Source organism: Gymnoscopelus braueri (genome assembly GCF_963280865.1).
Source record: "Gymnoscopelus braueri genome assembly, chromosome: 15".
NCBI classification, from domain to species: domain Eukaryota; kingdom Metazoa; phylum Chordata; class Actinopteri; order Myctophiformes; family Myctophidae; genus Gymnoscopelus; species Gymnoscopelus braueri.
The window spans coordinates 19409767-19434794 of NC_137620.1; the positions used below are offsets into that span (position 1 = coordinate 19409767).

General features: G+C 42.0%; 2 protein-coding genes and 1 pseudogene across 3 annotated transcripts in view; 2 read left to right on the forward strand and 1 right to left on the reverse strand.

The window, feature by feature from the left end:
* capn1 (calpain 1) overlaps positions 1–14615 on the forward strand; it is a 58322-nt gene extending 43707 nt beyond the window's left edge. The window contains exons 9-22 of the mRNA XM_080451095.1: positions 1955–2029; positions 2433–2593; positions 6299–6459; positions 6698–6709; positions 7652–7863; positions 8200–8239; positions 9160–9225; positions 9323–9380; positions 9697–9761; positions 10442–10510; positions 10732–10810; positions 11146–11262; positions 11397–11455; positions 12058–14615. Of these exons, the coding sequence (XP_080307221.1) occupies positions 1955–2029; positions 2433–2593; positions 6299–6459; positions 6698–6709; positions 7652–7863; positions 8200–8239; positions 9160–9225; positions 9323–9380; positions 9697–9761; positions 10442–10510; positions 10732–10810; positions 11146–11262; positions 11397–11455; positions 12058–12084 (1201 nt within the window). The 3' untranslated portion in view covers positions 12085–14615. The remainder of the gene's footprint in view (positions 1–1954; positions 2030–2432; positions 2594–6298; positions 6460–6697; positions 6710–7651; positions 7864–8199; positions 8240–9159; positions 9226–9322; positions 9381–9696; positions 9762–10441; positions 10511–10731; positions 10811–11145; positions 11263–11396; positions 11456–12057) is intronic.
* On the forward strand, positions 3551–4678 carry LOC308102126 (zinc finger protein RFP-like; the record flags this gene model as incomplete). Its single annotated transcript, XM_080451730.1, has 1 exon — positions 3551–4678. The coding sequence occupies one exon, from the start codon at positions 3551–3553 to the stop codon at positions 4676–4678; it is 1128 nt and encodes a 375-aa protein (XP_080307856.1).
* A 571-nt stretch (positions 14616–15186) lies between the features above and the next one.
* Positions 15187–19317, reverse strand: LOC308101410 (purine nucleoside phosphorylase-like; annotated as a pseudogene). Its single transcript has 6 exons — positions 19292–19317; positions 18589–18757; positions 18150–18229; positions 17649–17828; positions 15886–16076; positions 15187–15257 (listed from the first exon to the last, which is right to left on the reverse strand). The product of its transcript is annotated as a purine nucleoside phosphorylase-like (transcript).
* Between the last annotated feature and the right edge of the window lie 5711 nt (positions 19318–25028).

Consider the following 25028-nt stretch of genomic DNA (forward strand, 5'->3'; position numbering starts at 1 on the left):
GTCTCTCCAGCTCTTTATTAAACAGAAAATGCATTTTCAGCGCTCTCTCCTGATTGGCTTAAAATGTGTCACCTACCTACAAATGTACTATATTCTGTTTACTAAAGAGCTAATCTGAGTTCCCAGAAGTTTTCGCCAGCTCTCGCATACAAATGGGAGGGGCGAGGAAACTTCTGGGCCAGAGCCCTGGTATTTGTGGACGGGATGTAACTTACGCTCAGAATCTGAGCGGACACGCCTCTTACCGGTCTGAGAGCTGTGCAACTCGTCTAAACAGTCCGACGAGAGGCAAACAGCAGTACACAACAATGGCGGCCGCAATTTCTCAAGGAGAAATTGCTTCCCGTCGCTCCTATTTACATGCAACACCCACTGCATGTGGATCCCGCCCCCTTTTCTTCATTGGCTGTTGATTTGAATCAGAACGCAGTGGCCGCCCGCGCCCCTGCTGTCCAGGCTCTGAGGCGAAGTCTCCCAGACTACTAAAGAGCTGGAGAGACCCCTGTGACCGAACAAATGCTCTGTAGCAATGATTACTATAAGAATATAGTACTCTAACCTTTTTAACAAAAAAATAAAAAATAAAAAATAAAAAAATATATCACTTACCCTACCTTTAACTCTGTGTTAGTTTCATTTAATGCTGACCCTGAACGGGTCCATTTGGTTCCATTGTACACTCTCAGGGTTACAGACCTGTAAGGTTCCATTTGGACCCCTGCTGGGCCCCGGACCACACGTTGAGAAGTTGAACCAGTGCTCCACATTCATGTGTGTACAAGTATTGCTGGGCTGGCTAGAACAGAAACTTGGATGCTCTCTGTTAGGAGAGGTCGTGTGAGGTCACTACCCACGTCTTTATAACTTTTCATTAAAAGCCTATAAAGATAACCCAATGTGCTTCAATTATTGAAAAGACATTGCTCTTACTGAAGAGATGAGAGTGTGTGCAGGCAGAAGTGCAGTGACTACACTAATACACCACTAGTGTAGTGTAGTGAGCGTGTGTGGAACCATCGCGTGTCTGCAGACACCAAATTGTGGCATAAACCAGTGATTCTCAAACCTTTTTATGTCAAGGACCCCCAAAATAATATGTATTTGGGCCGCGGACCCCATCTCAAAAATATTGTTCCAGGGACCCCCAGAAGCAAAGATTTGAATTAAAAAAAAAAAAATAGCAGATCTACTACTAAAGTATAAAATATTAGTTAAAGAGGTTAAAATGATTGTGATGCTACAGTATATTAACTGCTTTTGCTGGGGACCCCCTGGTACCCCCCCAAGGACCCCTGGGGGTCCCCGGACCCCACTTTGAGAACCAATGAGATAAAACGTCCTAAAAGTTATTTTTAGGCCTCGACTGTGATTGGCTCTAGCTCTGTCTATCCTTTTGTAGCTAACCGCATCCCTCTGACACATTTAGTAAGTTAAAACAAACCTTTACATTTAAGCCTCTTGTGTTAACCCATCAAGACCTGAGGCTGATTCTAGAAATGCCTTCTAAATAAGTAGTTCTCAAACTTCTTCGTGCCAACCAAGGACCCCCAAATTGATATGTATGTGGCCGCGGACCCCCATCTGAATTTGTTTTGTGCCAGGGACCCCCAGAAGAGAAGATTTGTGTTAAAAAAATCTAAATGATTCAACACTTTAAAGATTTTTCAAAAATGTTCAAAAATAGCAGCGCATGCTTTTGGATCTGCTATTTTTTAATAGCCAAGGCTAAAATCGAAAGGAGTGACCTGACGTTTCGATGTGAACTCCATCTTCGATGTGAACTCCATCTTCCTCAGAGTCTTCAAAACCCTTGTATAGTGTTTGTAGAATTTGACCCAGGGCTGTCGTCCATAACCTTAGCCCGTCTCTACTGACAATGCATGTTTTGTTGTTGTGTATCATACAATAGTTCAGTTTTTGAACAATTGAGTCTTTTTCTCTGTGAATGCCACAGCTCCAGGGAGTGGGATAGTGTGGATCGCTCTGTACGAAGCCGACTACACAATCGAAGTGAGGATGGAGAATTTTGGTGAGTGTTTATTGCGTCTATCTATAATGGAATGTGGAATTTATAGTAAGCTTAATTTCGGAATTTTATTCAGAAAGTAGTTCCGAATGATTTCTGAGTGATGTTCCTTATATTTCATGGTGTGATTTCTTTTTTTGGCCATACATACATTATTTACCCTCTCCTCACCTATTGATTATCTTTGATTTCATTTATTTGATTTGATTTATTTTAGTAAATATTTATGAAAGAACAATACAAAAAACAATACACAAAATATAAAAAGAAGTGCCAGGAGGCAGCAAGAAGCCCAAAGAGCTTGCACAAGGCCTCTACCTATGTATAACAACATTAAAAACCATGAATAGAACATGATTTGTAAACAACATCCTCGTGCTCTCTGTCTCTCTTCCCTGTGTCCCAGGATGTCGTTCAGTGACTTCCTGCGGGAGTTCAGTCGGCTGGAGATCTGCAACCTGACGGCGGACGCTCTGCAGAACAACCAGCTGAAGAAGTGGAGCTCCTCCCTCTACCAGGGGGAGTGGAGGAGAGGCAGCACCGCCGGAGGCTGCAGGAACTTCCCAGGTAAGGGACGTAACTGTGTACCAGAGGTGGAAAAAGTACGCACATTTCTTACTGAAGTAAAAGTATCAATACTGCAATGTAGAAATACTAGTAAAAGTTCGGAATTCACTTTACCTGAGTAAAAGTACAAAAGTATTGGCATCAAAATGTACTTAAAGCACCGAAAGTATAAAGTACTCAATGCAGAATGTCCCATTTCACAAGTTTTCAAACGTATAAAAGTCTTACAAAGATCACACCCTGTGTGAAGTGGGCGGTGTCTTGCTAGCTAATCACAATACTGAATGGAGTCAACCAATCATGTACAAAAAATAAATACATTTATTGAAACACTCTTTATGATGGAAGAAACCATAACTTGAAAAAAACAAATTTATGTTTTTTTTCAAGTTATGGTTTCTTATATAGGGCTATGCACATGTGTCATGTGACACTGGCCAATCACAGTCCTGAATAGACTGTGATTGGCCAATCACGGTGCATTGTACAAATTGTACAAATAAAATTGTACAAATAAAATTGTACAAATAAAATTGTACAAATAAAATTGTACAAATAAAATTGTACAAATAAAATTGTACAAATAAAATTGTACAAATAAAATTGTACAAATAAAATTGTACAAATAAAATTGTACAAAATTGTACAAATATCCAAACCTCACTTATAGGGGCGGTTTCACCGCCCAGAAATATTGTAAATATTTTCAAATGGCCTCAATGTGTCATCATGGCATGGCCATATATGGAGAACTCTAGAACTCTAGATGTGAGGGCAGCGATGTGAGGCAAGCTCAGGTTGGTCAGTCTGGAGCCATGTGGAACTCCATATTTGGGCAAGACTGACATCATAATTGATGTCAGACTGACATCATAGTTGATGTCAGATTCCAGTCGGCTTGACTTAAAAGCTGATTACACAGAGTGTGAGGAGCACTTTTAATCTCAGTGTGTAGAAATGGGGTCTGCCAGCAGTCTCCTGTCTAAAGCAAAGACAGAGGTTAAAGTTCAGCAGATGGTCCAGGAGAGACGAGTGAAGATTCAGGAGGTCAAACACTCAGTAGAGCTTAGCAGGAAAGATGCAGACACAGTGATAGCAGGCAGTGTGCAGGTCTTCACTGCTCTGATCAGTGAGAGAAGCCAGGCTGAGTTCATTGAAGTGATTGAAGAGAAGCTGAAAACAACAGAGAAACGGGCTGAAGGCTTCATCAAAGATCTGGAAAAGGAAATCACTCAGTTAGAGAAGAGAAGCTCTGAGCTGAAGCAGCTCTCTCACTCTGAAGACCACCTCCACCTCCATAGCTTGACATCCATCAACACCCCTCCACCAACCAAGGACTGGACAAAGGTCAATGTCCATCGGTCTTCATATGTGGGGACTGTGAGGACAGCTGTGGCTCAGCTGGAGAAGACACTCTGTCAAGAGATGGAGAAGAGGCTGTGTGGTGTTGAGCTGAGGAGAATGCAACAATATGCAGTGGATGTGACTCTGGACCCTGATACAGCACACTGGCTACTCATCCTGTCTGAGGATGGAAAACAAGTGAGTCATGGAGACATAAGGAAGAATCTCCCAGACAACAGAGAGAGATTCTCAGTATGTTCCTGTGTCTTAGGAAAACAAAGCTTCTCCTCAGGAAGGTTTTACTATGAGGTTCAGGTTAAAGGCAAGACTGGTTGGAATCTAGGAGTGGCCAGAGAGTCCATCGTCAGGAAGGGATTAATCATAGTGTGCCCCGACAATGGTTACTGGACTATAAGGTTGAGGAATGGAAATAACTACAAGGCCTCTACTAGCCCTCCTGTCCTCCTCCCTGTAAGAGAGGGGGTCCAGAAAGTGGGAGTGTTTGTGGATTATGAGGAGGGTCTGGTCTCCTTTTATGATGTGGAGGCCAGAGTTCATCTCTACTCTTTCACTGGCTGCACCTTCACTGAGAAACTCTATCCATTCTTCTTTCCTTTTCCTAATGAGGGTGGTAAAAACTCTGCTCCTCTGATCATCTCTCCTGTCAACATGGACACTGATCTTGATGGAGACGGTGGGAACACGGTCCCCTCCAACTTAAAAACAAAACAAAAAACATGAAGTGTTCCCTCCAGTAAAATATTCAGAAATAAATTATGCACATCCTATATTAAAATTGGCTCAAGGGTGTGTCACGGCATCAGGCGCAAACAAATCACTCAACTCGGCTCCATATATGGGCACAAAAGGGTGCATGCCCATATATGTGCATATACTGATGACATCAGGGATCTCCATATATGGGCATAAAAGGGACAAAGACTGACAGATACAGAGATCTCCATATATGGGAATGAAGGGGACAAGGAAAAGTAAAAGTACAAAAGTATTGGCATCAAAATGTACTTAAAGTACCAAAAGTAGAAAGTACTCATGCAGAATGTCCCATTTCACAAGTAAAAGTAGAAAGTACTCATGCAGAATGTCCCATTTCACACGTTTTCAAATGTATAAAAGTCTTTTGAAAATAACAGTTCTACAAGCTCGAGCTTGTAGATCGGCTATTTTCAAATGGCCGAAATGTATATAGAGCTGAAGTGGGTAAAGTATGTTTTGTAATAATAATAAAAAACCTACAAAGTAACTAGTACCTAAAGTTTTAAAATAATTGTAGTGGAGTAAAAGTATAATATTTGCCTCTGAGATGTAGTGGAGTAGAAGTAAAAGTACTGAAAATTGGAAATACTCCCGTAAAGTAAAAATACCTCCAAATTGTACTTAAGTACAGTGCTTGAGTAACTGTACTGCTGTGTACTGACAAAACAGGGTTTATTGACCCAGGGGTTCCCAAAGTTGGGGTCACGACCCCACTTGGGGTCGCGGGAGACTGACGGTGGGGTCGCAAATTTATTTTGGGTCATGAGGTTTTTTCAATTTTAAATTCAACAGAATGGATGAAATACAATCTAAAAATAGTACATTTTACCATTTTAATACATTACAAATGCGCACCGAACGTGCAAGTTTATGTGCATAAATTACCTCCAGGTTTAGGTGGGGTCACGAGTCAATGGCTGCATTATTTTGGGGTCGTGGGCTGAAAAGTTTGGGAACCCATGTATTGACCCATGTCTGACACATATCAATGTGTAGCTAGGCATTGTGTTGCAGGCAAAACAATACAACTGCATGCATTCAGATTTTATCATGTATTTATTCTTTATAAATTAGATCAGTCATGTCCAAATTTTGCCATGGTTTCAGCCTGATCCGAGCCCCTTTGACTTCATTTATACAATTATATGATAATAATATAATAATATATAATATAAAGTGAAATATAGAAAATATAAAACATTCGTGACACAAAATGTGTGGAAGTAATACATTGTTTTAAGTTCGATTAGGTTACGAGAACACACACACACACACACACACACACACACACACACACACACACACACACACACACACACACACACACAGACCATCTTGTAGACGACGAGCTCTTACAGGGCCACGCTGTAAAAATGATGCAGTGTGTGTACACTGTGAAATGAAGCAACGAAAACACCATATTTTCAACTTAAGAATAAAATGCAACATGGTCCTGAAACGAAGTATAGATCAGCCCTAAGTTAGACTGAAGGAAGAGGAATAGTCAGAGGAAAGACAACACTAGGGCTAAACTAGAAAAGAGGGATTACCGTATGTGAAGATCTTTTCACGTGTCCTCCCCAGCAACCTTCTGGATCAACCCCCAGTTTAAAATCGCCTTGCAGCACCCAGACACAGCCGGCCAATCAGACTGCAGCTTCCTGGTTGCCCTGATGCAGAAGGACCGACGGAAGAAACGAAAGGAGGGCAAGGACATGGAGACCATCGGCTTCGCCATCTACGAGGTTAGAGATCTGTTAGTCCCAAGGTGCACTTCGTCTCTGTAGCACCTGTGGTCTATATATAAATTCTAAAGGGTCTCTTTTTGAGAATTTTGTGTAAATTTAATACAGATTTTCTGATTATCAAGAATTCAGTTTGCAACTCATTTCTCTCATTTCCAATTATTGAAAAGACCCTTCCTATATTTCACTTTTAACTCTCTCTCTCTCTCTCTCTCCCCCCCCCCCCCCTCTCTCTCAGGTTCCAAATGAGGTATGAGTCTCTTAGTACTTCTCTGCTCTGTCTGCTTTCTCACTTCTTATCCGGCCCTGTGTGTTAGGCTAATAATAAGTAAGTAGGTCGGAGGGGCTTATTGTCGTTATCAGCTTATTGTCGTTATCAGAGAACGTTAGTCTAATGCTACATTTATCACAAGATTTTACATAAGTGCAACAATGTATGCTTGAATGAGAATAGGAAAGGAGTCAAAGGACCCGACTTCAGGGGGATTTCACAAGGCCAAACACCCGCACATCCAATAACTCCTTGTCCACAGCTAGCGCTACATGTTGTGATGTGATTATCAGCTTTAACACCTCTTACACTAGTTTAACCACACCTGTCCTCCTCACCAGTACACTCTATGAAGCAGTGGTGGAAAATGTACTCAAATTCTTTACTTAAGTAAAAGTACCAATTCTGCAATATAGAAATACTCTGTTACAAGTAAAAGTCCGGAAATCTTAATTGACTTACTAGTTTTAGTACTGTAGTACTGTACTAAAAGTACAAAAGTATTGGCATCAAAATGTACTTAAAGTACCAAAAGTAAAAGTACTAAAATATTTGAAAATAGCAGATCTACAAGCTCACAACGCGTCGCGATGCGACGCGTTGTGAGCTTGTAGATCGGCTATTTTCAAATAGCCTAGGTATAAAATAGGGCTAAAGTGGTTAATGTATGTTTCATAATATCATAATTTGTATCTGAAAAGTAGCTAGTAACTAAAGTTTTCAAATAATTGTAGTTGAGTAAGTACAATATTTGCAGTGGAGTAGAAGTAAAAGTATTGGAAATTGGAAATACTCAAGTAAAGTACAAATACCTCAAAATTGTACTTAAGTACAGTACTTAAGTAAATGCACTTAGATACTTTCCACCACTGCTATGAAGACAGCTTACATTACTTTAATGACACCTGTCCTCCTCACCAGTACAAAGGCAGGTCAGGCGTCCACCTGAAGAGGGACTTCTTCCTCACCAACGCCTCCAGTGCCCGCTCCGAGCTCTTCATCAACCTGAGGGAGGTCAGCTCTCGCTTCCGTCTTCCGGCCGGAGAGTACATCGTTGTCCCCTCGACCTTTGAACCCCAGAAGGAGGCTGACTTCGTCCTCAGGGTGTTCTCTGAGAAGCCCGCCAACTCTGAGTAAGTGGTGGTGGTGGGGGTTGATGGGGAGGAATAGAGAGCCGACACAGTTGGAAAGAAATGTATTGCCATTCCTCCTCCTGTATTCTAAAATGAATAATTGGAGCATAGTGGCTTTGTTTATAAATGTTAGCATTGTTATTGGAGGTAAAGCGTTAAAGGCAATGATAAAAACATAAGAATGAACCACTGCTTTTGTGCACATTGAGAATATTGGTGAATTGTCTCTGCAAAAGCAAATGTCAGCACCAATATGTCTATGCAAGCCAATCTAAAACAACTCTAAAACTTGCCACTAGATGGACTGAGTGATCTGACTTTCACTTTGTGTCCTAGGGAACTCGATGACGATGTCACAGCTGAACTTCCACCAGAGGTAAGACCCCAGCCCGGGACAACTCATGATAACTCATTACAATTAGGCCTTTAATCCAGAGCATGTTTGGGATTAAAGAACAAATGGCACTCATGAATGCTATGAAATAACATGCTGTTGCCTCATCTTAAATCAGCTTTGTTTTATGAGTTTTATGGTTTAAATACAAATTCAATATAGCTGTGTAGCTTTCAGACATGCACTGTATTATGGAAGTTTTCCAGAGTTCAAACGGAGGGGCTGTAGGCCTATGTATGAACGCAGCATTCCAGATCGGTAGGATCGGACATGCAACAGATTTTATGCGGGCAGGACCCTTGACTTAAGTCCGGGTAATGTCCGACTTGGCTCAAACCGCTGTATGTGTCAATGGACGTGGTGATTGTCCGGTGAATTTACATTCAGCATGTGGGTCTGTTGATGACGCTTCTATTGCAGATGGGTGGAGCCTCCCCTCCTCCCGAGGTGTTTGGAGAGAGAGTTTAATCATCCTGCTTTTTATTTGTATTGTGTTCGAGTTGTAAACATTCACCGATCGTAACATAAACCGCTCTTTACTACTGCATTAGCCGCTTCCTTACGCAGTGTGCACTTGGCTGTATGTAGAGACCAATCACCAATGTTCTCTGAAAAATGCTGTGCCTGTATTATATTTACGTGAGAGTACCTAATGTGTGCGTCTACTACCCTGACCCTGTCCCTGTCCCTCACCTTATCAAACAGAGTATTTACCTTAATGTGTGAACGCATCTGAAACAGACATTCTCCTGTTGCATGCTACATGTGTGAACGGCCAACACCAAAATGTCCTGACCTGATTCCCCGGACATTTTTCAGTGCTCATATGAAAAAGTGACTGTATGTGGTTATATGCATGTGTCCACATAAATAAAGTGTGTGTGTGCGTGTGTGTGTCTCAGACTCAGATGGAGGAGAGCCAAATTGACGCAGCCTTCAAGGGTCTCTTCAGACAGCTGGCCGGTCCAGTAAGTAGGCTCACCAGGAAGTGGAGTTGGTTGCACAATGGCTTATGGGATGTGTAGTCATCTTACAGTATATTGCCTTCTTTGTTTCTGCCAACAGGACATGGAGATCAGCGTCACAGAACTGCAGACAATACTCAACAGAATCATCAGCAAACGTTTGTAACAAAAAACAACTATCCTCATCCTCACCATTCATGGACAAAAGGAGTTGAAAACCTAATGTATCCAATTTAGAGAAATGCTTAACTTTTAACTGAAATATTATTGAATTTACTCAATAGTGAGGATCCAGTTTGTAAAAGTGGACTACTATATTTTAAAAACCAAAGTACCATAATTTTGTGTAATGCCTGATGTCCCTTTTGGAACAAACTTGATCACATGATTTTCTTTTTCAATACTTCCTTTCATGGTTAAGTGCTTAGTTTCTACTAAAAGTAAACACATGCTCTTTCTCTCTGATTTAAACAGATAAAGACTTGAAGACGGATGGCTTCGGCAAAGAAGCCTGCCGCAGTATGATAAACCTCATGGATGTATCCTTGTCTTGAGAGCTACTTTCATTCGGTGGTGGTTAGCAGAGTACAATAAAAATGCCACAGAACTATGCACCCTTTTCAATAATCATCAACAACCTTCCATGTGTAGACAAATAGCATCTGTATGGCACTTCTGGTTGCGGCAATTATGCCTAATATTATACTCACCGAAAATAATTTTCAATCTTGAAGCTTGGCCTTGTGTCACCGCTCATTCCTGCCCGTTGTGTCACATATACGGTAGGCTATACTCCTCCCCAAGTGGACGGGTTAATAAAATATATTAATATTAAATTAAGTATGTATTGAGAATAGCATAAATTAATGTGTGTCTCTCAGACGTCAGGCTGATGCTTCTAACTGAAAGGCACACAGTCAAAGGGTAAACTGAACTCCACTCCACTGGATAAATGTTTGAATTTGGGTAAATTCACTATTGTCAAATAGAGTTTGGGTAAATTCCTTTGGCAAAATGCTCTTTTGTACTGCAGCATTTGGCTAAATGTTGTTGTGGCAAAATTTGGAGAACTGTGTTTAGATGGGTCTACCCCCGGGTCTACCCCCCCCCCCCCCACACACACACACACACACACACACACACACACACACAACACACTGACATGTCCTGATTTGACCACTGGTTAGGTAACATTCAGTTCCTTGACCATTGTACCCAGTCTGATGGCAGTGGGAAGCTGGGCCTGACAGAGTTCCATGTTCTTTGGGAGAAGATTAAACGATATCTGGTAAGGTTAAACCCAAATGCGCCAAACCCGGCCATATACTGTAGCTTTGACACCGTTTCTCTGCAGTCGCAACGTCTGATATTATTGATTTTGTCGCACGCAGTGCTGGGTTCTCATTGGTTCTCATTTGTTGTCTCCCCCTGTTTGTCTTTGACTCTGTCCCCCTTTCCTCTCTTTGCTTTGTTTATCCTCTTTCTCTTATCTTTCTATCATCATGCTAGACTGTTTTCCGGCAGTTTGACTATGACAAGTCAGGCACCATGAGTTCCTATGAGATGAGAATGGCCCTTGAAGCAGCAGGTACATTTTCCTCTTGGTTTTGTTTCATTTTCCCCCAAAACAAATGCAACTTCAGGTGTAGGCCTAATTGCCTCAGCCGCACAGCTACTGTAGAATATCTGATGAAACCCAGATGATGATATCAGTAATAATACATTAATAAAGCAAACTTCTGAGGAAATTACACATCACACTTTCAAATACAAGGCAATATTTCATTCCAGTTGTAGTGGGTTACAGGAAGGCTTGTTAAGCAGTATTTCATTCCAGTTGTAGTGGGTTACAGGAAGGCTTGTTTAGCAATATTTCATTCCAGTTGTAGTGGTTTATCATTGTTTAACTGTTCTCCTCTCCAGGGTTTAAGTTGACCAACCACCTGTTCCAGCTCATCATCCTGCGCTACACAGAGGCTGACCTGTCCGTTGACTTTGACAACTTTGTCACCTGCCTGGTTCGGCTAGAGACCATGTTCAGTGAGTTCCGTTACTACACTTTTAGTATTGGTACCTACATTATGAGCCATCACCTGCTCTGATACGATGGTTATAGAATTGCGCACTAATGAGGCTTGTGAAGTGACTGACTGTCTTTGTCTCTCGCCTCACAGAGACCTTCAAGACGATGGACACTGATGCCGATGGGGTTATATCCCTCAACTTCATCCAGGTATGTCCTTGCATGATTAACTCATCCACTAGCTCATGCATTTCCATGTAGTTTATGTGCATATCGTCTCTGTCGGGTGGCAACCTTGTTATGTCCAAAACTGTTACTTTTCAGGAAATGGAAAAAAAAGAACCCAATGGATGCAATGTAGTTATTATTTAGTCACAAACTATTTGCTTTTTTCTCCACTTTTGCTCGACAAATTAGGGCAGTAATGGACAAAAGAACATACAAAGTTGATGGAGATACGGTCCGGGCACCTAGGCTCTAATATAGCCTGACAGTGCGTCGTGGGTGTGAGTCCCGATCCAGACGATTTTTTACTACATGTCTCTCCCCATCTCTCTCTCACTGTTTCCTGTCCATCTCCACTTTCCAGTATAAATAAAGGCAGAAAAGCAACAAAATAAATCTAGAAATATCGAGCTACAAGGTTGTTCTGCCTGACAGTGATGATATAATCTGTTTGTAGAGGACAGTGTCTATGTTCTCTTATTTGCTTAAAGGATTTCCAGGGCTTCCGCACACATCACTGCACTACATTAGACGTACATGTCATCACAGTAATGAATATCTTGGCCTGCTTGTCTCTCTCCCCACAGTGGATCTCTCTGACCATGTTTGCATAAAAGAAGAATGGATTCCTGTTTACTGGATGTGGTGAATAATAACTCCTGCACTGCAATCTGTTCCCCCAGTCCTGTGTCTCTCGTCTCAGAAGTGCCTCTTTGTTCCACTCCTCCCTTCGCTGCCAATGCTCTCTGACGCTGCCAATGCTCTCTGATGCTAAAAATGCTCTGAAAACTGTTTACGAATACCTGTATGTATCGGGAACATGTGCCAAATCATTTGCCTCGACTCGTTTTACCTACTTTGCCAATGCGGAAGGAAGCACGCCACTCGTATAGCTTTGGACACCCACCCTCTGTCTGTGTCATCTTGTCGGGTGCTGTTTAACAGGTGTCTGTGTGGTGCTGAGGGGTGTTCTTTTGTGTCAGAGAAAACTAACCCAGCTGTGAACAAACACACCCCTGCTGTTTGAGCTTACCGGATTGCTACACATCGATGCTATTAATATTGCACTCTGTCATCAATACAAACGCCTGTTTGCTTTTGGTCCATTGAAAAAATTCAGTTCATCCACATCCATTATGACCAGTTTCTCTTAACTGAACTTAACTGAGTTACTCTTTTCCAGAGCACACACAAACAAGTTTGAGACAAAGGAAATTGGCCTTAAATCGAATTTTATGTCATTGAACCAAAAGCATGCCATTTTGACCAAAATTGTCAACAGTCAAGCAATCAACAATTGCTTGAATATGATGATATAAGTGACATATACAATAGGTTTGTATTGAAAGCGGTGTGACGTCTCGTGTCAGAACGCCCTGCAAGCTGTGGCATCAAACCAGCTGTACAGTCACTTCTCGCCTATAGATAATGGCCACAGCAGCAAATATGAAAGTACAAAAGCTAGTACCTATTTCCCTGCTCATTTCTTCCAAAAAAAGAAGAACAAAACCACATGAACCTTAGCGTTCCTTTTCTGGCACGAACATGCAGTGTTGTGATGCATTGTGAGCTTGTAGATCAGCTATTTTCGGCAATGAGATTTGGTCATAGAGGGGAAACGGAGTGGACAAAGAATAGACCCCTGGGGGATCTCAGTCAACTTAAGTATATAGGGTTTGCGTGGTTTTAACTACGCCGCTAACTTCTGCATGTCGACAAAAGGGGGAAATTGTGCCAATTTGTTGAACATTCCTCTGGTCTTAATAAATGAATGCATTTTCAGCCACAGTATATATAAACTGCATTTAGGAGCTGCCTGGCAGTGGGGAATGCATGGTTACACTCCACATACAATCAATAAGAACGTACACACATTGTAAGTTACCAAACTTGAGAAAGAAGGTTGCTGGCTTAAATGTTTTGTTTTGTTTACATCTTGTGCCAAGTGTTACCATTGCCTCAATGTAAAAGGTCATGAAAGATGACTGGGCCTGTCCTCCATGCAGAGTCAATGGCAGGCTGCTACGTCATGATGAATGTGCCGTCATACGCATTTGTATACAACAAAGCCTATTTCTCACTGGGACACTGTATTATCAACTGCAGTCCTACAGTAGACTACTGCTAATTATCAACTCTATACCACTCTACTGTATTCACTTGGTATTTCTGGTCTAAAGGGCCTAAATGCCAAAGTAATGAATGCTAGAATGAATGAACCAGGACAATCCTAACCATCATCATTGCATGGCACTTTGTGGCAACATGTTTTGTAAAATATGACAAAGGAACAAGTTTTAAACTTGGATTTTATATTATTGTTCTAGATAGATGTCATGGATGTGGCCCTTTTTTATTTTATCTTGCTGTCCAAAGGGAACAAAACATATTTTTGGGTGAAAGTATACAGTACAATTATGCAATATATGGACTTAAGAGATACTTTGTATGCATGCTGTGTGAGCTGTGATGTGTTGTCAGCCTGCCTAAAATGAACTTCCCTTCAAGCAGGGGAGCAAAGCAAACACTTAATTTTTTAAGAGTTCTATTCCAACATGATATTAGTCCATCCATAAATAATATACTAGTAGCCTACATTATTCAATATCTCTAAAATATTGACCAGCTGCTGTTGTCAGTTTCACAACCAAGAGCCTAAGTTACTTATAACCCTTTTGCAAGTACCCTATGATTTAATTTCATGCTAGCAATTGGGAAATAACTTAAATGGATTTTACATTTTTTAGAATGGTGGATGTGTTATTTTGGAACAAAATTCTTGCATTTTCAAGATCTTATTTCCCCCATCTTTCATCTTTACTTATATCAATCTTTTGTATGATTCCCAACAGAAATCCACATGAATCTGTAGGACTCTCACAATGCCATTCATGTAATTAATTGAGTTTACAATTAGAATTTGCCAATTTTCTGTATACAATATAAACATGGACATGTATTATCGAGTCTGAAGGCAAGTTTATACTTAGTCGGACAACGTATCACTTTTGAACTGAGAATCGTGTCGCAAGGAAGTATAAATTAGCCCTTGGGAATTCTTAATTTGTGTTAAGTTGTGCTGTACTGATGAATGTAAGTCTCACCTTTCCTAGAAAAATTAAACAGTATGTGGGTCACAGTGCAATTGTTTTCAACAGCCTTTTTTCCCCATCCCCAAACAAACCACACCACACTCTTATACAGTAATAAATATTAACTTTAGTAGAACATTTTACAAACAATTTTTTTTTTTTAATAACTAAATAACACCAAGAACATTACAATACCTTAAGACAACTAATGTACATCTATTAAGAAAAGAAAAAGAAAAAAATGCAGTCTTCACAGTGAATTCTTAGAGACTCATTAAGTCAAATCGCAGACATTTTACACATGCTGATCAAATTAAATATTAAGTTACAATACAGAAATATTCACTTTAAAAACAGTAAAAAAAAAAAGAGACCAACGCAGATAGTTTCTTTTGAGCCGCTGGATGAAGGAATGTACAAATTTGCTGTTTTGTCTAACCAGGCCTACATGACTTGGTTTGAGCTGTGAGAAGACTGACTGACTGATCCTGAGTTAGTTTAGTAGACTCAATGTTATGTCTAGCCGTGACGACCGTGCTCATCAACATCTTTTGACCTAAGGCAAGTCTAACATTTGACCTCCATCCACTCTTAACCCAACCTCTCGCTCATTTTCATTGTAACTCATGGAAGATCAGCCTGGACGCGCATGCCGCAGTGGCGTGCCACGATCACCTCGTGCACCGTGCTCATTCCTGTGGCGGGCGGACGGCACGTTAAACAAGGGATAGACAACATAAGCTAGCCAAGCTAAGTGACTAATTAACCCATTAAGACCGGGAACACATCTGTGTCATTTTTTTATATTTCTTTGGCTATTCAAAAATAGCATATACAAGCTCGTAGCGCTGCAATCTGCTTTTTCTGAAACATTTGTGAAAACCTTGAATATATATATATTTTTAAACAACATTTTTAACTCAAATCTTTGTTTCTGGGGGGTCCCTGGAACAAAATATTTTGAGATGGGGGGTCGGCGGCCAAATACATATCATTTTGGGGGTCCTTGACATGAAAAAGATTGAGCACCACTGATATAATAGCAACATAGGGTTTTTTTCTAAAAAAAAAATGTAGAAGACACTTGAAGAATTTGAGTTAAAAGCAAAGATTTGAGTTAAAATATTCGCTTTAAATATATATATTAAAAGATTTGCACAAATGTTCACGATTTTTAAAAAATAGCAGATCTACAAGTAGATCTGCTATTTTTGAATAGCCAAAGAAATCTAAAAATGACACAGATGCGTCGGTCAACAGTACCCGCATGAGATTAGTGCAAACAGCCATTGAGTCTGTGTGTGTGCGAGATGCTACACTCACCGACTGCGTCGGCCCCCAGTTTGTGGAGCATGCGGCACTCTGCGATGGTCTCGAACGAGGGGCCGCCCAGCACACAGTACACGCCCTCCCTGAGGAAGTCCCCGTATTCCAGCTCCTCGCCCACGTCCAGGTCCAGCTGCTGGAGCTCCCTGTCGTACGCGTCAGACATGCAGGGGAACCGCACTCCGAACATGCCAAACGCAAGAGAAGCCGATGGAGAAGTGAGAGACTTCAGATGATAGATATACCGTCAGTGGTGGAAAAGGTATTCATATTTTTTACTTAAGGTAGGGTAAGTGATATATATATATTTTTTTGGGGGGTTTTGTTCGGTCACAGGGGTCTCTCCAGCTCTTTAGTAAACAGAATATAGTACATTTTCAGGTAGGTGACAAAATTTAAGCCAATCAGGAGAGTGCACTGAAAATGCATTTTCTGTTTAATAAAGAGCTGGAGAGACATGGGAGACTCCTTTTACTGAACATACACTCTATAACAATGAGTACTATCAGAATATAGAGCTATTTAACACTTATTTTAACAAAAGTAAATCACTTACCCTACTTGCAAAAATATCGGTATCAAAATGTACTAGTACTAAAAGGAGAAAGTACTCATTATGCAGAATGTCCCATTTCACAAGATTTCAAAATGTATACAAATCTTTTGATAGGGGGTGAAGTGTTTAATGTATGTTATGTATTAATTATCAAAATCTACAAAGTAACTAACTCAAGTTTTCAAATAATTGTAGTGGAGTAAAAAGTACTGAAAACTGGAAATACTCTAGTAAAGTAAAAAATACCTCAAAATTGTACTTAAGTACAGTACTTGAGTAAATGTACTTACACAACTGTATACTGTATATATGATATTTTGTATTTAACAACAGGTTCTCTGCAGACAGATACTCTTGCATGGCCATGAGGTATCGGGTGGGTGTTTGCAACAATGTCAAACTATTTAGAAAGTGCTCTGAGGAAGGCTCATAGCCGAAACGTGTAAGAGTTCATTTATTGGTGTGTGCCAATACAAAAAAAGTGGAAATGTGAGTACTTTGTCTTACATTTATTTGAAGTTTTGGATGTGCTACCTTTTTGGGATTTCTTTAATTACTACTTTTGATATTTAGAAGGAACAGACTGGGTGACGACCACGAAGAGCGTGGTGACATCTGGAGAGACAGAGGACGGCCGGAGAGACGGCAACCCGGGGTGGAGCGGGTTGGCAGCCCAGACCACTTCTTCTGAGAGGAAGAACCCAAATGCCATAGACTGCAGTAAAACCTGCAAGGAGGGTTTTAAAAAATTCATCAAGGCAGAATGAGACGTTTTTGCCTAGCAGCAATGATGACGACGCAACGCACAGAAGAATGCCCACTTCTGGTCAGACGAAGGAGGAGCCAGGCCCGGAGTCAACCCACAGTGCCTAGAGCCTCTTAGTGTCGCCAAAACTTGCTGTTAACATCTCACCTGCCACCCTAAACCCTAACCCCCTCATTAGCACTGTCTCTTACTGCCCTCAAGAGACAGAGGGGGCTGTAGTATGCCACTTGGACACAGACCGGGGTCTGTGTCCAAGTGGCATACTACAGCCCCCTGGCCTCGGTCGGGTCGCCTGGAGGAGGGTGTCTGTTGCGAGACCCGAAACACCCAGTGACTCCAGGAAACAACACTGATGATGTGTCCAAGTTTGTGCATCAGTAGATGTATTTATTTACAGAAAGTTGTTTTCAGTGTCAATGTATGTTGAGTTGTACCTACCTCTCATCGTTGGGTCCAGCTAAGGGGTTGTTTCCAGCAAAGCCAGGCATGTTGACTGAGGTGGTCTTTCATGATCATGATGTCTCCTACTTTGTAGTCCTGGTTGAGACCTCCCGCCGCATTGGTCAGCATCACTGTCTCCACACCAAGGAGCTTGAAGATCCTCATGGGTAGCGTGATCTAGAAACATCAATAAACATAATTACTGTGTCATGAATGCTTCCACCCTGAACGTCTTTTGACGAGTATTGGACATTATGTGGCTACAGTGGAAATGAACAAAAGTGCTGTTGTATGCTGTACTAGTTTGCAGGGCATGACAGGATTTCTTGTACAATACATACTAAATTAGATTTACAAGTCAGTCACATAATCTCACTAGTTCTCCATTCTGGCCATAGGATAGAAAGCAGAGGCGAATGAATTCATAACAGCCTCTGAGCCGTGCTGTATATTATGTTATATAATGAACCCTGTCATATTATGCAACAATTGGCTAACTTTCCCAACATACAACAATTGGCTGTGACCTTCAAGGTCCTTCAAGGTCCCGAATACCAACCGTCCTGCGTGGCCGTGCACTGAGGGAAAATGACAATACCACCAGTCAGTGTCAATCAATAACTGAAGACTAATTAACCAGCAATGGCTATATGTGAAGAAATTGTTGGTGCTGTTAATCAGTCATCAATATTATTCAGCATAATTATGCACAATTCCAAAAGGTTTGACTGCCCCACATCTCCCTGAATGTACGAATGTTTTCACCCATGTCTCTACTGCTTTTGCCCTCTCTGAATAAAGCCTAAATTATACTTAAAATTATCTTATATATAGGCCTAGTTATAGGAAAATAACGTTTCAGTCATAAGTCAAAGTATAAATGATCCATAGCAGAAGCTCTCACTATTTTGTCCCTGCTGTGTGTAGCGTAACTCACCTGTGCTCTGAGGGAAGTTGGGGATGTACTTGTAGTTGAAGACTACCTGGTCCTTCAGCAGGTCCGCCAGCCCCCCATGCCCGAGCCGCACACGATGCCCACCATCGGCCGGACATCGGTCAGGGCCATTAGCCAGTCAGCGGTGGCCCGGCAGTCCTCATAGCTGTAGCTGTACCCAACGAGAGCAAGATGACAGATTAGGGTGACCAGTGGCAACCTATACGGAATCATCGTGACCAAACATTCTTGTCATCTCACCTCCACCTTGAAAATGCACATGAGTCTCTCACTCATGCCCATAAACTCTGCTGTTTTCTTTTGCTCTGGTCTATAATGTATACTGTACTGAAACGTTTTTTTTGGGTCTAAATCCGTTGCTGTCGCCGGCCGCCGATCAGATTAAAATGCTTTTAATTGAACAATACAGAAGCTACGGGTACTTAGACCAGTGCGCCTCAACTTGTTACATCCGTGGCTTGGGAATCAGCACTTTATATTTGAAATCTGAACGTTTATGTAGATGTGGCAGTTGTAAATGTAAAAGGTCCGCAAACCCGGAACAAGTGGTTCCATGACTGACATTTTGTCATTTTTCAGGGTTAGGTCAATGCAATCACTGCCAGTTTGCTGCAGTGATCATGTATTTTGCCTCGTTTGGTGTGATAGACATGTAATCAATAAGGGTATTATTCAGATCACTCACCCCTTATTGTTTGCTTCAGGAAACATTCTTGATTGTAGGGTCGCAAATAATGTGTGACTGCACACTTAAATGAATAATAATGTTCCAAGGTGGCAAAACGTTGAACGATAAATATAAAGAATAAAATATTTAAAAGTCAAATAAATAGAACGCGCTGTCTTGGTGTAGCTCTTCTGTGGAGATCAGTTATCTTTAATACCTAAACTTGTGTGTGTGAGGATCCATGGAGTCACCGGCTCTACTCATAGAACCCAGTACGCCCTCTGCCACGCCCCCAGCCCCGCCTCCCCCGAGGCAGAGTGTGACGCAGATCCACATGCATGCGTCCCTTGCACGCCTTGCTTCAACACAGTGGTTTTCAACCTTTTTCGCGTCAAGGACCCCCAAATTGACACATAATAGCCCACGGACCCCCATTTGAAAAGATATGCCAGGGACTCAACCATTTTGATTTCTTGGGGGTCCCAATCTACACTATATCATCATCATTAGTGTTCATTTAACTCTGAGAGTGTACAAATGGAACCAAGTTAGGGTCCATTTGGTTCCATTTGTACACTCTCAGAGTTATAGACACATAAGGGTCAATTTGGTTCCTAGGTACACAGCTGTCCTTGGAATACAGAATTTTACTTGTGGGATCAATAAATGTCAGTCTATCTTTCTATCTATCTATCCATCCATCTTTCTGAGTAGCTTTTATTTATATTCTATGATTTAGAGTTCTCTTACACATGCACACACAGCAGCAGCAGTAACCACTTGTATTAAGGTAGGGTAGGTAAGTGTAAAGTAAATAGCTCTATATTCTGATCTCATTGCTATAGAGTGTGTGTTCAGTAACAGGAGTCTCCATGTCTGTCCAGCTCTTTATTAAACAGAACATGCATCAGGATACCAATTTGATCCAATAAGGAGAGAAAACTCAGTCAGGATACAGATTAAACAATGATGACACAATGAAAAGAGCAAACAAAATTGGAACTGGAACAGTATAAAAATCGAAGCTGACAAATGGGCACTACAAATAACCACAACAATCAATCAGAACAAATAACACAGGCCTTGCACTGTGACAACCAGTGGCAACGGTTACGTGGCGCTGCTCCGACGACCCGCTGCTCCGACAGCCGAAATCCGGGCTCAAAAAGCATGGAAAAAGAGCAGATCCACAAGCCTGGAAAAGCCTGTGGCCGGGTCCCCTGTCCACCTCCGTGCCCGGGACGGTGGCTCCCGGGGCGGGTAGAGCGGGCGAGTGTGAACCCGGCACTGTGCTCGGAGGCCCTGGGCTCCCTGGTGGAAGGGGGCAACCAGGGGGAAGGGCCGACTGGTGCCATAGGATAGGTAGGAACCATGCCCAGCCAAGAGGCTCCATCCTGGGGCAGTGTCGGGGCGGCGCAAGGCCCCAAATCCTGGTTCTTTTGCAAAAAAAAAAAAAAATCGCACTAAGTGTCCAGGGCCCTCGGGGAGCAGGGCCTCTGCCTTCCTGCCTCAAGGAACCAAACAGCTACGAAGCGGGCCACGGTTACCTGGTTGATCCTGCCAGTAGCATATGCGCTGCGGACTGATCCGAGCTGTGCGTGCAGGCACTGCCAAGTGACCACGCCGGGACAACACCTTATATGGGTGTAGACAACATAGGTGGCGCAGGAGTTGTGTAAGCAAAGTTCCCGATTGTGGACCCGCAAGGCAAGTTACCTTGATGGGGTTGGTGGCAGGGGAACTTGACATGAACCTGCGAGCATCTATGTGGGTCGTGCCCTGCACCCCGGTTGTCCCGTAACTCAGCTAGTGGCTGCGCCCGAGTTAATCGAACGAGATTCCCACTGTCCCTACCAGCTGTCCCTACCAGCTATCTAGCGAAACCATAACCAAGAGAAATTAAATCCAAGAGGCTCCATCCTGGGGGTAATGTCGGGGCGGCTCGAGCCCCCAAATCCTGGTTCTCTTGAAAAAAATGGCGCGTTTGTATGTGTTTGTATGGCCTCCGGAGGTGCTCGGGAACCCCCCGGAGGACCCCCTTTCGGCTTGTAGATCTGCGCTTTTTCGGACAAAAAAACAGCTATCTAGCGAAACCATAGCCAAGAGAAATGAAATCGGTTCGAACCATAGAGGGAAGAAGACACTGTTCAGCGAGGAAAAAAGTCCCTGCTAATGGCCGTGATAACTTTTGCGGCAGCGTTTGTACCACCAGGTGCCTGCGGTCCGTAGGCTGCGGGGCCCCCCCGACTTATCGCCCGCCCAGGGGTGCTTAAGTGCGGGGCCGGCCGGTGAGCCGGGTGCTGGACCTCCCCGGAGGTCCCGGTCCAACGCCTTAAGTCCCTAATAGTCCCAGGGGCGCGCCTCGCGGTTTGTACCACCAGGTCCCTGCGGTCCTTCGGCCGCGGCCTGTCTCTTAACTTAACGCCCGTGGAGGGGTGCTTAAGAGTGGGTCCATGGGACCGCCTGGAGGGCCGGGTGTCCCCCGGAGGCGGGGGTCCCCCGGACTGGAGCGAGTACCCAGGTTTGGGGCTCCCTGGGCCGGGTTGAGGCCTCCCCGTGGGTCCCTGGCTCGAGAGGCCTGACCCGACTGGCGGACCGGCCGGGTTAAGCCTCTGGAGCCCCGGTCCACCTCCGCGCCCAGGGACGGCTGTCGGACTGGTGGAGCAGCGGGCCGTCGGAGCTGCGCCACAGAGCCAGTGGAAACATCACAGGATTACTTTCTCTCTCTGCAGCATCTCCGCTGGGGTTCACATCGGATGTGATGAGCTTGCAAAGCTCCTTTAGGGAGGTGGGCAGGGACTCCAGGGGTGTTAAACCCTTTAGATCCAACTTGTTTAACTGTGGGAAGGATATGACAGACCAAGCAAAAAGACAGACAGACAAATAGACCAATCAGTAACTTCCACAGAATAGATACAATAGACAGACACAGACAATGACCTGGGCATTGAAGTCCCGAAGACCATCAGCACTACACCCACTCACGAGGCACCCACACCCACACCCACTCACTTTATCAGGCAACTCTACAAAATGGCACAATACAGAAGTTTAGATTACGTTATGCAGAAGTTGAAGTATAAAATATATACATTGACACTGAATTATGTACATCAAAGCAGAGCTTAAGTTCAACAGAGCCATACAAGCTCAAAGAGTATTAACTTGTGTGAGTTGTCAAACAATCTTGTAAAGTCATACTTTAATAGGAATTAGGAGTCCCACACTCAATTATATTAACTATAACTAAGTGTGTGTGAGCCCCATCTTCCTGTTTACATGTACTATACAGTGATTGCTACTGTATAGATATGTTATAAAATATATGTTCATATATGTTCATAGCTCTTTAGTACTGTAGAAAGAGGATGACTACATCACCTACTGTATACAGTCATTTTGAAGCCTACTAAAGAAATGAGGATTAATTAAGAAAATGTACATGTAAATTACTCTTTTTTTTTAACGCCTGTCCATCGAATCCGATGATGACGTCCACTTCCATCGGTGAGTTTTTTGGTGGCTGAATAGCCCTATCCTGGACCCACAAATCCTATTGCAGGTAGGACAAGTGTATGTCCTACGCGCACACACACAGGAAAATAAAATAGATGTTGAAAAACGTGTTTGTTTTTTAATCACATAAGCAGTGGGTGGGCGAGTGGGTGAGTGAGTAAATAGACACATACCGCCGAAGCCGCCGAGACCAGTCCTGTCTCCCCAGCCAGTGTAAGTTGGGAGGCTCATTTCAAGCTCTAAGGTGCCCCCACACACACACATCACAGACAGAAAAGAATATTGAGGATTCAAGTTATGCATCCATAATGGTGTATTTTCGGACATAAAACTAAAATGTACTGGTGCACTTTACGCACCATGGACAGCTCAAGACAGAAAACATAAAGACAGCTTAAACAAGTCCCTCAAATTCCATTAACAACAAAAATAATATTGTTTTGCCATGTAGTGGTTTTCTTGATTTCTCATGTTCTTGGAGTGTGAGAGAGTGAGTCGCTCCCACATTCTGAAAGTGAGACTTTGACTTTGCTAACAGGGTAAGCAGAGACTGAATCATAGTTAAGGAGATGTCTGAAAAGTTGCACTAGTTGGTCAAAATGACCAACTGAAAAGTTAAATTAATTCCATGTATACCTACAGAATACCCATCAACGGGATAAAAATGACTGACACACACTAACCAAGGTAACCATCCTCGAGGGTTATTTCTCGAACTTGATAGGCGATTACTGTGCCAGGTGAAATCGTTATCACCTGGTCTTTGGTCGCCAGACAATCCATAGTGGCCTCACCGACCCCTGCATTCACCTGAGGACGGACGGACAGACAGACAGACAGACAGACAGACAGACAGACACACGGATGGGTCAGAATAATCGAATATTTTAATAATCGTTTGTAGGATAAAAATCAAATATTAAAACTATATTTTTTTATTTCATTTTTAATTATATAATATATATTCTTTTTATTAAAAAATCTGTTGCAAAGGCTATATTGTCATCCAAACCCTGCCCATAGTAACTACATTTTAGAGAATACCTAGTATGGGTGTAATATCTATTTATTCTCTATTTCGCGTTTACAGGAAGTACATTTTACGACTTTTGATATAACAAATAGTAAATACACAATAATAATAAACGTGAATATTCTAATAATCGGTATGAATAGATTATGGGGCAGTGAGGAAGCTTCCCCGGTCATCAGCTTCCTTGCGGCTCTCCTCTGGATTCCTGACATGAAAACATTTACGGAGGGAAAAGTGGTCGAAATATCATTTATACCAGCAGTTCTCAAACTTTATCATGCCAAGGACCCCCACATTTATATATCTCTGCTGTCGGGCAGAAACCAGCTATGTCCAAAATATTAACTTCTTTCACTTAAAAAGCTTTTAAGACCAAACGTTATAGGGCTAAAGACTGACAGCCTGGCTTTTAATAAATATGCCATTTGGTCTGGGGAAAAAACAGCATTTGCAGGCAATACATGCTTGAAAAGTAGTGTCGATAAATCTTTAATAAAATATACTACTGCACTCGCTCAGACCGAGTTAACATATAGAGTCAATAAATATAAGTGTAAATGTCAAAGTACAGTCTATCACCAGTGAAAGGTTTGAGTACATCTGCATTAAATCATTTAGTTTCTTTCCTTCTTGTACATAGTTTTCCCCCCCCTTTTTTTATTTCTTGTTGTACATAGTGTTATTTTTTCTGTTTTTTTGTATTGCTATTCGAACTGTGGTGCCACTATATATGTCTATGAATTGAATACAAAGGCCCTCATTGGAAACAAGACCGCAAGGACTTTCATGAACGGACCTGTTAGACAAAGTATTTTAAATGTAACTGCCGTTTTTTTTTTTTTGCCTAATAAAATATTCAATCAATCAGTTTTTGGTATATTGTAACATAGCTTTTCATTGTATTTACATAAACTTGTGTACTTTGTTAAACATTGTTAATTGAGTAGCCAAAATAAAACCAAATTTCTGTGCATGATTTACATTTAGTAATCTAATGATTGAATGCAATTCAATTACCAGCTTATTTAAGTGCACACAAAAAGTATTCAACGGATGTAGGTTTCTATTCCATTTATTAACTGATATATATAGAGCCCTATGAACTCTAAATGAATTAATAAATGACTCAACGCTTGTTGTTAATTTATGGATCATGCACACGATTAGGTAGCTGATTTTTATGGGCATACTACAATCTTCTAGGCT